Genomic DNA, 14,091 nt, shown 5'->3' with positions numbered 1-14,091 from the left:
CGCGGCGCATCTGTCGTAAACAGACGGCCCGGAAAGGTCAGGCGGCGGCGGTGGCGAGGAAGCGACCCACATGCGCAGTAGCGCGCGGCGCATCTGTTGGTCAGGCGGCGGAGAGAAGGCGACGCAACTGCGCCTCTCGTGACGTCACTTGGTTTTCGCGCATGCGCAGTACTGGCGGTTCCCGCACACGCGAAACTCGGCTCTGACCCGCGCAGGGTAGCTTTTCGCTACAATCGCATAAGTTGCCAATAAACAGATTGTCCAGCATCTACTTCTTGTAGCCACAGTGACCTGTGTCCCTTCTGCTTGGCCCGAGAGACAGCGGAGCACATCTTTCTTGACTGCCTAATTCCCGCAGCACTCCTAGAGCGTCTGAGAGATATGTTCGGCCTCCCCGGGATCCCATACCCCACCGTGCGCTACTTCAACCCGCTTCCAAAGGAAGGGCGCAAGAAGTTTGTCTTGACACTGGCAGAGGTCAACTATCAGGTGTGGTTGCCCCATTGCAAGGCGGCCAACTCGAATAAGACTCCGAGCCTACATGAAGTGAAGGCCAAAATCAGAAAAGAACTATGGTTCCACCTAGAGAGAGAAAGACGCCACTTAGGGAGAAATAAGTTTTTTGAAGAATGGGGACACCCCATGGTGATCTTCAAAGAAGAAAACGGAAAACTAGAAGTGAGATAGTAGAAGACTTGCTCGCATCAGGCTTTGACCCACCGGGGTGGTACGGACGTGGTGCATATTGTAACGGGTATTGCGCCAAACGTCCAGGCAACGCCCTGAGCCTAGAAGACTGCCGAAGTCCGAGAGTGGTCCGAGCGGCGGTCTGAGCGCGGTTCGATCCAGGCAACCAACTTCGTCGTCTATGTCAACTAGCAACCACTTCATCGTCCACGTCAACTAGCCACTGATTGTCTCCGCTTTGTCATCGACTATAGTTTGTATCACTGCCCCCCTCCTCTGTAGCATCGACGCGATGCTACTAGGAAGAAGTCAGCGAAAAGGTGCACAAAAGTGTCACAAGGACCCAGCGGCGTTGACGAAAAGTTCAGTCATGCACGATCATGATAGGGCTTCAGCCGAACCACGTGCACGACTTAGGATGCTGTGGCCTTCGGGATGGAGCTGAAGCTACGGGAACAACGGCGTAGGTGACGTCACTGATACGGCGAACAATCTCGTAAGGGCCGAAGTATCGACTTAGTAACTTTTCAGATAGGCCGCGATGACGAACAGGTGTCCACACCCAGACGAAGTCGCCCGACTCGTAAGGTACGATTCTTCGGCTGAGGTTATACCGAGCAGCGTCATTCGCCTGTTGTCGGTGGATTCTGAGGCGTGCTAGTTGCCGCGCTTCCTCAGCACGCTGAACAAAGATGGCGTCAAGTTCGGCGTCAGAGCCGCAAGAAGGACTAACTGGCATCATGGCATCCAACGACGTGCTCACTTGGCGACCGAAGACAAGTTGGAACGGGATCAGTCGCGTCGTCTCTTGAGTGCCGGTATTGTACGCGAAAGTTATATAGGGCAAAATCGCATCCCAGGTGCGATGTTCTGCGTCCACATACATAGCAATCATGCCGGTGAGGGTGCGATTGAGGCGCTCCACCAGCCCGTTGGTCTGAGGGTGATACGCCGTCGCACGTCGGTGGCTAGTGTGAGTCAGAGTCATGACCAACCGGATTAGGCGAGCCGTAAAAGCTGTTCCACGGTCAGTGATTACCACGGCGGGGGCGCCATGACGTAGGACAATGTTATGAACGAAAAATTGAGCAACTTCGGCTGCAGTACCTTCAACAAGGGACGTGGTCTCTGCGTACTGTGTTAGGTAGTCTGTCGCGACGACCACCCAACGGTTGCCAGACGAAGACTTCGGAAAAGGACCGAGAAGATCCATGCCCACTTGATGGAAAGGGGTCTTCGGCGGAGCAATAGACTGAAGAAATCCAGCGGGTTTCAATGGCGGAGACTTCCGACGTTGGCAGTCACGACATGAGCGTACATAGGCCCGCACCGATGAGAGTAACCTGGGCCAATAATACTTTGACGAATTCGTGCAAGTGTACGGCTCACCCCCAGGTGGCCGGTGGTGGGTTCATCATTACAGGCACTCAATATACCTCGGCGCAACTCGGAGGTCACAACAAGGAGAAACGTCTCTTCACTGTTAGCGAAATTTCGCTTGTAGAGCACGTTACCACGCAGAGTGAACGTTTGAAGCCCACGATGAAAAACACGGGGAATACGGGCGTCGACGCCCTGCAGATAGTCGACGAGTGACGCTAACTCTGGGTCCATTCTCTGCAGCTGCGCCACTTGGGTTGTACTAATAGCCCCCAGAAACGGAAAATCATCGGCCGTTTCTTCTGGACATATGGCAATGGGCGAGCGCAACGGACAGTCAGCATCCTGATATGCTTCCGTCCTGATTTGTATACGACTGTTACGTCATACTCTTATAATCTAAGGCTCCATCTAGCCAATTGTCCTGAGGGGTCTCTGAGGCCCGCGAGCTAGCATAATGAATGGTGGTCGCTTATAACGCGGAAAGGTCGGCCGTAGAGGTATGGTCGGAACTTGGTGAGGGCCCATATTACCGTCAGAGGGCCCATATTACCGCCAGGCTGTAAAGCCCCTGGGCTTTACCAGGCTGGCATCAGTGTGAACGTCAGTTGCGGCGTTTTCGTCAAAATGACCTAGTATCGGAGGATTCTGTAGGCGGCTGCGAAGCTCAAGGAAAGCGGCCTCTTGTTCACTTCCCCACAGGAACGGCGTGTCATCTCGAGTCAATGTGATTAGCGGTTCTGCGATGTGCGAAAAGTCTCGTACAAAGCGTCTGTAATAGGAGCACAAACCTAAGAACCGTCGAACAGCTTTCTTGTCAGTAAGGTGCGGAAAACCAGAAACGGCAGCTGTCTTTTCAGGGTCCGGGCGAACACCTTAATTTTGCGCTGACCACGTGACCAAGGAAGCGAAGTTCCTCAAAGCCGAAGTGACATTTCTCCGTTTTGATTGTCAGGTTGGCGTCTCGGAGAGCTTTTAACACAAGGCGTAACCTTTCTAGGTGTTGGTCGAAGGTGGTCGAAAATATGACGACATCGTCCAGGTAAACCAAACACGACTGCCACTTCAAACCGGACAGAACGGTGTCCATCATGCGTTGGAGCGTGGCCGGTGCCGAACATAGGCCGAACGGTAGCACCTTAAACTCATACAAGCCATCGGGTGTCACGAAAGCCGTCTTCTCCCGGTCTCTCTCATCCACTTCTATTTGCCAGTACCCACTTTTTAGGTCTAGTGACGAGAAGTATCGGGCATCTCGCAGTTGATCGAGTGCGTCGTCTATGCGGGGAAGTGGGTAAACATCCTTTTTAGTGACGAGATTAACCTAACCTAACCTAACCTAACCTAACCAAGTTTTCTGCAATCGACGCAGAACCGCAGTGTTGTCCTTCTTTCTGAGGAGAACAACCGGCGAAGCACACGGGCTTGTAGACGGCTGAATGACATCGCCGGAAAGCATTTCGGTGACCTGTCTCTGAATCGCTGCTCGTTCCGTTGGAGAAACGCGGTATGGGCGTTGGCATACGGGGCGCATGGTCTCGTCTGTTATTATACGGTGCTTGGCGACCGGAGTTCGGCCCACTTTGGAAGACGTTGCGAATCAGTCTGCAAAATCTGCCAAGACAGCCGAAAGCAGATCCTTCTGAGCCGGCGATAACTCGGTGTTTATTTCGACAAGTGGCAAAACGTGACGAGGTCCAGTGTCGTCTTGAAGAGCTTCTTCCACGGTGCACAAATGTGGACACTCCGCGACGTCTTGGAGGAAAGAGATCACCGTGCCCTTGACGAGGTGCTGAAATTCGTTCGAAAAGTTGGTGAGCAGAACGGTAGTGCAGCCATCCCGTAGGTGGAGCCTAGAAGACTGCCGAAGTCCGAGAGGGGTGCGAGCAGCGGTCTGAGCGCGGTTCCAGACAACCAACTTCGTCGTCTATGCCAACTAGCAACCACTTCATCGTCCACGTCAACTAGCTACTGATTGTCTCCGCTTCGTTGTCGACTATAGTTTGTATCAATATGCACTGCGACCCCGCCCCGGTGGGAACAGGCCGGATTGCATGAGCCCCTTGGCTGGGAAACGCCCGCTCCCCCCCCCCCCCAAAAAAAAAAAAAAACCCAAACCTTATGGTGCGGGAGGCCTTGCCTGGGGTAGCCGTAGGATGATGATGGTCGCAGGTTGAGGTCTGTACCCTCACAGGAGGATCGCACCTAGTGCATCCTTCCTTCCATCTGACAAGGCAAGGTCCCACCGCAGGCCTATTTTCCGTAGGTAGAACGTGTTTCACGGATGCCGTAGCTGGACAGGTCCACAACAGATGCTTCATATCGCACAATTCCGGTGAAGCGCTACAATGCGGCGCTTGTCGGTCATTTGAAAGCGTTCGTCACGCCGCCGATGACGCACAGAAGGGGTCAGAGCCGTTCCTGCCCGAATCCGATGCACATATACCTCCTCCTCCCGAGTGAGATTACGGGGGAGAGGGCACCAACACGAAGGAAATAGGGCGCGACTTGCCCATGCTGAGTAAGTTCTAGTGGATTCCAGCTACTTGCAGATGTATACTTGCATGTCTAAAAAGAAAATTATTAGAGGGATCAAGGAAAAGAAACGAATAGGTTAAAAAATGAAAACTCATAATGCTCACGGCAGATTGATACAGCCTAAAGCATTGGGTAATTTTGGACGCTTTATTTTTGTTTGAGCGTCCAGAATGCGTAGCAAGGAGGAAAAAGGGCAAGCCATGAGCTCGTTCACTTAGCGGGCTCGCGCGGCTCTTGGTCTCGCTGCCTAGTTCCAGTACCGTCGCCATGGCCGACAGCACCTGCAACACGCTACCTCATGAGTTGCGGAAACTGGAACCGGCTACCGAATGTGCCACAGAATCTGCCACCGAGTCTGGCACAGAGTACGCATCCAGTCCGTCACCTGAGCAAGGGAACCTGCCTCCGTGGCGCAGCTTCTGGGGCGCGCTTCTCTGGGTGCTCACCGTCTCCACCACGGCCCTCCTGCTCGTTTCCGTCGTCGTCACCGCCTTTGTTACGACCACGCTGCTCATACCCAACATTGACGTCCGCAGCACCTTCGGCCAATCTCCGCCCGTGGGCCTTGGTGACGTCGCCGCCCTGCCGCCGACCAACGTAGAAGAGCCTCCCTCGGATTTGGCGTCCAGTAAGCGCCTGCTGAACGCGGCGTCACACGAAACTAAGCTTTGCGACTCGACGGAGTGCGTGGAACAGGCGCGGCTTCTGCTGCAGCAGATCGACTCCAGCCGAGACCCCTGCGACGATTTCTATTTGTACGTATGCGGTAACTGGGAGCAATCGCAGGTCCTGGCCCCGGGCGCTGAGAAGGTGTCCGTCGACACTGCCATGGTAGAGAGCTACGTGGAGTTTCTGGCCGCGGTGTTGCGCGGCAACGCGACCCTCGGGTTTCCTCAGTTACGCTTCCTACTGGACCACTGCATGGACCCCGAGCCGGTACTTTTCGAGAACCTGCTCGCCATGTTTTTGGACGCGACGCACCTGCGACCTTGGATGGTACGCGCTACCTCTTCTCAGTCGCGTAGACAGCCTTCAGCGGCCGAGGTGTCGCGTAAGTTCGGCATAGCCTTCCGGCAGCTGGGCGTGGATGCAATGTTCAGGCCGTCCGTCGTCAAAGATATCTCGAACGAGAACAAGCGCTTCGTGGGCCTGGAAGAGCCGTCGACTGTGCTGCTGCGAGCCCCACTCGAGAAGGACGAGTACGAGCTGGTGCGCACCGGCTTCGAATCTTTGCTGGCCTTTTTCCAAAAGCAGACGGACACCGACTTGCTACGCTTCGAAGACCGACTCAGCCGGCTTCTACTGCGCCCACCTCTAGACGACGCCGTGCTTGCGAATGGCAGTACAGTGAAAGTGCGCGACCTGCCCATGCTGAGTAACTTCGAGTGGACCAGCTACTTGCAGAGCGTGTTTGGTAAAGGGCTGAGGCCGATCACTGCCCGCACCTACATCAAGCTGGGCTCGCCCGAACACGTGTTACGGCTGACGCGCGACCGCGAGCTAATGCGCTCGTCCCGAGATCTGCTGGGATACCTGCTGTTCCGCATAACTATGGATTTGTCGCCGCTGCTGGGTGGCATCAAGTACCGCGACCAAGTGGCCTCAGTTAGCTGCGCCCGGCACCCGCAGTTTGCCCATTCGCTGCCGCAGGCGCATTACTGCCTGTGCCTGCTGAACCGATTCGAGCCGAACTTTCCTCTGCACGCGGCTCGCAACATGTCCCGAACGCGTATACCGGGTCGTGGCAACAGCAGCGACTTCCTCGATGACCTGGTGTCCACTCTGCGCCTCGTGCTTATCGAGCACGTGCTGGTACGTCTCGCACGGTTCAACAGCGAGCTGAAGGCGCATCTTCTAGACCGCCTGAATAGCATATCTTGGGAGGCGTTGGCACCTCGTGCCTTGCAAAATGTGACCGCACTGATCGCGTACCTGGACGGCATCTACCTAAGCAATGCGCGTACGTCGACGGCGCAGTTTTTCTACACCTGGATCCGCAAGTCGCTCGAGAAACGGCTTTTTGTACGCATGAGTTCGCGCACTGCATACCCGGGCTGGACAGGTGGCTTCCTTAGTGCCGAGGGCCATATGGAGCCGCCTTTCGAGCGACTGGAGATCCCGCTACCAGTCTTTGACTTGCTCGTCAAGGATGACCCCGCGCTACGGCCTCTTCAAATGGCGCGAGCCGCACCCAGGATATACCGGACCGTGTTCCGCGCTATTTACCACTGGGCCTTCAATTTCGAGTTCTCGGCCAACGCGGGAGCAGAGGAGCGAAGTCGCAGCTTAGCGCCGATTATGCACGACTTGCGACTCTGCCTGGAGCATCAGTACGGCTCGCTGCCGTGGCCAGAGAAGGACGCGCCTCTGAATGCATCGCGGACCTCCTGGTCTGACCTGTGGGACCTCCTGTCGCTTCGGCCCGCCCTGGACGCGTTCATGCTGTACGCCGATCGCGTGTCGGTTAACTATCGGCTCACGTTACTGGAACGCTGGAACGTGAGCCAGCTGTTCTTCGTGTTCTACGCGGCGAACTTCTGCGAGAAAAGCAACCGGCGCTTCTTGCGTGAGACGGCAGCCCAGGGACCCCGAAGCCCGGCGTGGTACCGCGTTAATGGGCCTCTTCGAAACTCGCCAGAGTTCGCAACTGCCTTCAGTTGCAGACCCGGCTCATTGATGAACCCGGCGGAGAAGTGCATTCTGTCCGCATGAAAAGCAAGCAGAAGAAACTTTGGCTTTGTCGGGGAAGAGAGGGGGGGGGGGGGATTTTTATTATCAAATTGTTATTCTTTGCCTCCCTAATGATCTCTGTACCCGTGATACCTACAACTGAATACGCCAAAATTGGGCGAAAGTGCCTACCATATATTTAACAACTAGTGGAAATGTCGAAGACACGAAACTATTGCTCTTCACCGGTTCGATTTTGGTTTTGTCAATAGTATTTTTAAATATTGAAGCCTTTTATTCTTAACTATTATAAAAGCCGCTAGCTTTTCCTTTCGGCACTACATTTCTTTTTTTTCCCCTTCCTGCAGGCATCTACGCCTACCACCGTAAACAGGTAACGGTCGCGGCACTTTTTACGTGACTGCCGATTCCTGATTCTTGAGGCCGCCAAATGCGACGGCGTCATGTTGGCTTAAAGCTGTCCTAGTAATTGTATATAGATGCAGAGAGATTTCCAGAGCTCCTCAGACAGTCTTTGTAACTATCCCGTCCATCGTGCATCATATGTTCGACTTATGGCCCAGGTATATGTTACGGCAACCGTACCATGGGTTATAAACGGAGCCTATAAACTTTCACCTTCCGATTCTTTTTTTTAGTGGCGTGCTTCAAAGTGACGGTGTGTCCTGGGTGGCGTAATGGAGGGCGCTGCACTTGCCCCTGTTGCGTCCACATTCGTCGCGTGCATACAAGCAGTTCAAACGTTATTGCGCCGTGTCGGGTTCACCCTAGGGCGTATTACGAAATGCCGTATGCGGTGGGGTACATGTAGCGTGCGGCCGTCGGCCTCGATTGGATCGTGCCTCGTATGGTCGTTCGTTTTAGCTTGAGTAGTACGGGGAGAAAGCACATCGTGCACAGAAGGAAAGAATTACGCATTTTCCCGGATACTATAGGATTAATGAAAAGCGAGGGATTTGGTAGTTGTGGGAGCGGCAAAATAGGATATGTTTCAGTTGAGAGAAATTGGAAATCTCGCGAAGTTTATTAGCATTTCCAAATGGACGGGACCACTCTTAGTCCTTACGATTCCTTTGCATTCCTTAAAACTGTGAACAAGACTGGGGTTTCTCCTGGAATTGAAATTAGAGGAGGGGGGGGGGGGGTCATGGATGGTAGAGGAGGCGCGGTATTCATAATTTTTTTTCCCGTCACTGATTTCTCCCGTGCGACTCTCAACATTTATGACTCCGAAACTCGTGATAATGATTGCGAACAGTTAATTACTTTTTTTCAGTTTACACAAGGACAAAGGTCGTATTTATGAACAGAAAAATGACTACATACAATGGCCGGGGCAGTTTAAGCTACTAGCAATAAACCCTACAAAAAGCACAAAAAAAAAGCATGCTGTTCCACACCACTCGCGTGTGGGAAACGTTGCAAAACACGTGCACCTTGCATTATATTATAACAAATTAAGACAATAATTGAACACACCGCAAATTTTAATTCATGTTCAACAGTGTTCACAGACGCGGAAAGTGTACCTCGAAGCTTTGATATCAGCCACGACGATTTGCATGGTACTGACACATCTGGATGTTAATCTACGGCTGCTACACACAAGAATCGATTGGATATGTGGCAGCACATACTTTGCACATCCCGACCATGCGCTGAAAAACTAATGTAGTAAAAGAAATCTGAAGACGTGACCGTCTATGTACTTCTAAAGATATTCGTTACGAATAAAAGGGGTGCCTTCGGCAAACAAGGTGATGTGCTTGGTTTGTGGGGTTTAACGTCCCAAAGCGAATCAGGCTATAAGAGACGCCATAGTGGGGGCTCCGGAAATTTCGACTGCCTGGGGTTCTTTAACGTGCACTGACATCGCATGGCACGCAGACGCCACTCCGTTTAGCCTTCATCGAAACGCAGCCGCCAGCGGTGGGGATCGAACCAGGGTACTCCGGCCGGCACACACTATCGTCGGGCATCTTAACCACTGCACCACCGAGGCGGAGCACTAACTCCGCACATTCCGAATTTTTTATTCTTGCAAACTTAGAACGACAAATTTTACCACAGACAAAAAAAAAAGTAAAAAAAAAACTCAGGTTCGAATTTCCTGTTTAACACAAAAGTAAAACAGTTTTATTGTAAAGCTTTTCCTATAGCTTTACAATGCAAACCTTCACGTCCTTATGTGAGGACATGTAACAAATGGTACTCTATATTGACGTCGTCAGGGAAAGTAAGCTTTAGCTGCGTTATAGTCTCCGGTCAAGTTGAAGATATAACAAAATTATCGCGCGCACATGTAAGAAGCTAAAGGAAAAACATCGCGGAATATGCACATTCCATGGCAGCTTCCATTATATGTTGCGGGCCATCATCCTGGTCACTTTTAGTCACGAGAGAAAGCCCAGAAGCGAAAAACATATGGAGCCTTGTGTCAATAAGGGGGAGTCTTTGAATCATGTCAATTGTTGTTAACCTTCAAAGACTTCAAGAAATATTGTTTGTCCTTATATGAAGGCACTCGAGCCTAAAGGACATTCGGATCATCGAGGTGCAAGATAACGTGAATCTTCCCTAGCACACTGCGAACGAAACCGAACGCTTCTGGTTGCAAGAAACAACTGTAGAATGAGGGAACACAGAGATGTTCGATAATTCGGTGTATAGATCCTGCGCAAGCATTGATAAAATAAATACGAGAGGAAGTCGAGTGTCATGGTTTAGCAATTTTTTATAGCAGAATGAGGTGCCGTTTAACGTTTGCTTTAAAAGGACATGACCATTTACAAAATATGGCGCAGATGAATGACAACTGAACATCATCTAGCCTGTTCCAAAGCACCAAACCTGCATGACTTTCCAGCAATCGTCCAAACTATAGGCAGAGCTGGAGGTAATCTCGCCATAGCGGAAATTTGTACAAAAAGCACCAAGTGCGCATCCTCTATTTGTTTACAAAGATTATTTGAAACAGTCCTCTACACCACATGCTACTCGCCAAGTGTGTCGTTACGGCGCACAGCTCCTAGTTCCTGCTCGTCCCCGAAGCCACGAACCAAGTGCAGCATGCGGGCCTGAATCATGCTCTTGTAGCGGTTCTTGCGAGAACTGTTGGACGCCACAGCTGCGTCTTCTGGGACGACGGTGGGCGGTTCTTCCAAACCAACGCGGACTGCTTGCATGGATCGAGCACTGTGATGGAATGTGATGTCGCCGAGCGAGTAAAAAGTCCAGACGCAAAGCGTCAAGACGCCGAACAGTGACAGAACAAGGAACGTGTGTTGGTTTAGCCTCCTGGACATCAGCGGGAAGTGCCTAATCGATGATCCCCCTTGCTGTTTTGCATTAGGGGCCACATCACACATGTCTTCGTGGAGTTCAACGTGCTCACTTGCTGGAGGACTCATTGTTTTCGGTATATGTGAAGCATCGTGGTTCTCCAACTGGAAAACGTTGGAGATGTGTGCTTCGTTCCTGAACATCCACGTTTCACATTCTTGCTGGCGAGACCTCTCCACGAGGTAGGTCCACGAACTCGGAATATGCCATGTGTCATCCTCAGTCATTGGTGCGGGACGTAAGAGATCCTTAGGCTCGCCGATGATAGCCATTGGGAAGAAGGTTCCCGGATATGCTACTTCAGGCCGTCCTTGTTGCTTTGGTTTCAGTGACCTTGGCTTTGCCGTAGGTCGTGTGACGTGCGTAGCCATCTCAATGTCGGGAATAGGCCCGACGCTTGTGCAGCTGCTTAGGCTTCCGAGTTCAGCTTTGAACTCTTCATCGGTAGTCCATTTGCCGTCAAGGTCCTTTTCGAGGAGGGGAGGCTGCCTGACAGAAGCCAACCTTGTTCTTGGCGCAGGCACTGGAGGCGTTCTTCGTCGCTGCTCTTCTGAGTGCGCCATATCATTAACTGGCTTGTCCAGTACCAGATCCGAATAAGCAGGCGTATCTCGCTCACATTCTTCCTCTGCAGTGACGTTTTCTTCTTGCGTGACAGTCCGTCTGTCGGAGAAGCTGGGTAATGAAATGAAGCAGCCATGGACTCGCCGCTCTGGATAGCGAACCGTATCTTTTGTTGGCAGAGTAGGGCAGGTTGAACGACGGGCAGCCATTTTTTTCGTTTTTGTCTTCCTTTTCTTCGTAGTGTCAACCTGCTGTTGTTATGGGTCAATCAAAGATCCCATGGTTGCGTTTTAAAGACGAGTGAAAATTACAATTTGTTGCCTCAGGGGAGAAAATTTTTGTGGGTTCAGGCAAGACAGCTTGCACGGCGTAGGTCAACATTGCCTTATAAAAAGGAGCGCTGAGAATTGCTGCGCGTTCCGCGCAGAGTTTGTAGATATTACGAGTGGGCCAAGGAGCACATCAACTTGGTCACGCGCCATGTTTAATTACGAACATCAGTCGATGCAGGGGAAACAAGTACTACAGGAGAGAAGGCGGTTTATTTCGTGGCCGGCACTTGGACGGTGCAATTTGAAGAAAATTAGAGAAATCTGTATATTGTATTTAATCGAATAAAAGAAGGGATCACATAATGAGCGCGCGCTAAGCTTTTCCCGTCACAGGTTCAATTTTACCCCACGTAATAAACGCACCTCATTTTTTTTGCCGCTTAAAATATTCTGATGCTTAGTGTACTTTAATTGATAGTCACAGCTTTAAGCAGGAAATGGTTTTAGCTCTTGTCGGTGCGTCGCCGGTAACCTTGACTCCAGAACATAATCTAAACGAAATCGTGAAGTATCGTCGGTCACCTCCGGGTGCCTACATGCAGCGCTGCCGCTGAAGCAGAGCATGCGTCGTGTCTTCCTAATGCAGTGGCATAGGCAAAGCCAGCGCGCGGCGCGAGGGGGCCTACATACGATCTGTCTATACTGGCCAGCTCAGACCCGTTAACGCAAGTTCGGGCTACTGAGTGGGCTCAAAAGGTCGCCGAGAGCAACGGACTTGAGGCCATCTAAGTGTAGCGCCCACAAATCGCTCATTGCTGAAAATAAATGTTTTCCAATCCAATGCATGCATGCTGCAGCATGCATACGCATTTCTGTATGGCGTGAGTTCCCGTAGTTACTCAATTCGTGCGTCGGCCAAACTATGCACCACAGGTTCCATGGCATTATCCATCTATATGGCAAGTAAAGAACTGTAATATGTTGACCCTGTCATTGCTCGACGGCGCGACAAGAAGAAAACGAAGCGAGAGATATTGAGCGGCGCTGCCCTGTGTGCTACGCTGTTATTGAGCTTATTTTATGCTAAGCCTGCTCTTGATTACGGAACAGGCACAGCTACAGAAAAGGAAATATCTGCGAAAAATTCGAAGTATTATTTGTCTTGCCAAATTGTTGTTAAACCTGCATACCTGACCCTGCGGTGAATAATGATGTTCCCCGAGGAATCGAAAAACCAACACGCCTAGTGCCAAGCCCCCGCCGGGGTGGTGCCAAATGGTAAGACGCCCGACTACTGCGCCGGAGTAACTGGGTTCGATTCCGACCTCGGCGGCTGCATTTCGATGGAGGCGAAACGAATAGGCGTTCGTGTGCTGTGCGATGTCAGCGCACGTTAAAGATCCCCAGATGGTCGAAATTACTCCGTAGCCCTCCACTACGGCTCCCCTTTCTCTCTTTCTACTGTCACTCCCACCTTCCTCCCTTCCCTTACGGCGCGGTTCAGGTGTCCACAGAGCAAAGGTGACAGATACTGCGCCTTTCCCTTTCTGTGAACCAATTATTATTATTTCGTCCGGCTCCGGGATACAATATTAAATATAACAGTTCGTTTCGCGTTCCCCGGCTCCGTCATGACTAGGAGAGGGTATAATAGCTGCCTCGCCGGCGGTTCTTCCTCCAGTTTCGCCTTGAATAAGGCGTGCGCCAGACCGACTGTGTGAACTCTTCGGCCGTCTGGTCAGACTGAGTTCGATAATCAAGCAGATCTTTTCGTTCTGTACATATTTGTTTAGAAGAAGTGCCCCCCGCTGCCGCAGTGGTGGAGAGGTTAAAAAGCCCGACTACTGTGCAGGAGGAGTAGCCGGGTTCGATCCCGACCGCCGGCGGCTGCGTTTCGATGCAGGCGAAACGAAGAGGCGTCCGTGTGCTGTGCGATGTCAGCGTACGTTAAAGCTAATAATCCGGGGCCCTCCACTACGGCACCTCTTCCTCTCTTTCCGCTTTCACTCCCACCTTCCTCCCTTCCCACGGTGCAGTTCAGGTTCTCACAGAACAAGTGTGACAGATACTGCTCATTTCCTTTCCTGTGAACCAATAATTATGGTTTAGAAGAGTTAAACGTCAACAATTCTTCTCAAAAATTATCTAGAAATTTGGAGGGTGCACTTATTACCAAGGGTAAAATATTCACTGAAGTAAGTAGCGGGAAGAACAGGACCAAATATATAGTCTGGTGCAATAAATACTTAATCCGGTACGACCCGCCATGAAAGTGGAACAAGATACCCTGTTAGCTATAAAGTGTATACAAAAACTTTAGTATAGATGTCGCACATATAACTCGCGCATCTGCACAAAGTGCTGCCCATATAGAAAGCCTCACAGGACTGCACTCTACCGTATGCCACAGCATCCAGTGCGAAGCCCACTGAAAGGTGCTGCAAGATCGAACACAGAACCGCTTGGGACTAATAATAATAATAATTGGTTCACAGGAAGGGAAAGGCGCAGTATCTGTCACACTTATTTCTGTGGACACCTGAACCGCACCGTAGGGGAAGGGATGAAGGTGGGAGTTAAAGTGGAAAGAGAGAAAGGGGAGCCGGCCGTAGTGGAG

General features: G+C 51.6%; 1 protein-coding gene across 1 annotated transcript; it reads left to right on the top strand.

Annotated features, from left to right (window-relative positions):
• The first annotated feature begins 4,872 nt into the window (after nucleotides 1-4,872).
• On the top strand, nucleotides 4,873-7,317 carry LOC146199447 (membrane metallo-endopeptidase-like 1). Its single transcript, XM_084592130.1, has one exon. The coding sequence runs from the start codon at nucleotides 4,873-4,875 to the stop codon at nucleotides 7,315-7,317; it is 2,445 nt and encodes an 814-aa protein (XP_084448256.1).
• Nucleotides 7,318-14,091: the final 6,774 nt, after the last annotated feature.

This window comes from Amblyomma maculatum, chromosome 2 (assembly GCF_055883805.1).
Source record: "Amblyomma maculatum isolate TAMU_Amacu chromosome 2, ASM5588380v1, whole genome shotgun sequence".
NCBI classification, from domain to species: Eukaryota; Metazoa; Arthropoda; class Arachnida; order Ixodida; family Ixodidae; genus Amblyomma; species Amblyomma maculatum.
The sequence above is the reverse complement of the archived record's forward strand: the minus strand, read 5'-3'. Positions and strand labels throughout refer to the sequence as shown.

Excerpts from the sequence above, each read along its gene's own strand:
- LOC146199447 (XM_084592130.1), top strand. The coding sequence starts at position 4,873 with ATGGCCGACAGCACCTGCAACACGCTACCTCATGAGTTGCGGAAACTG.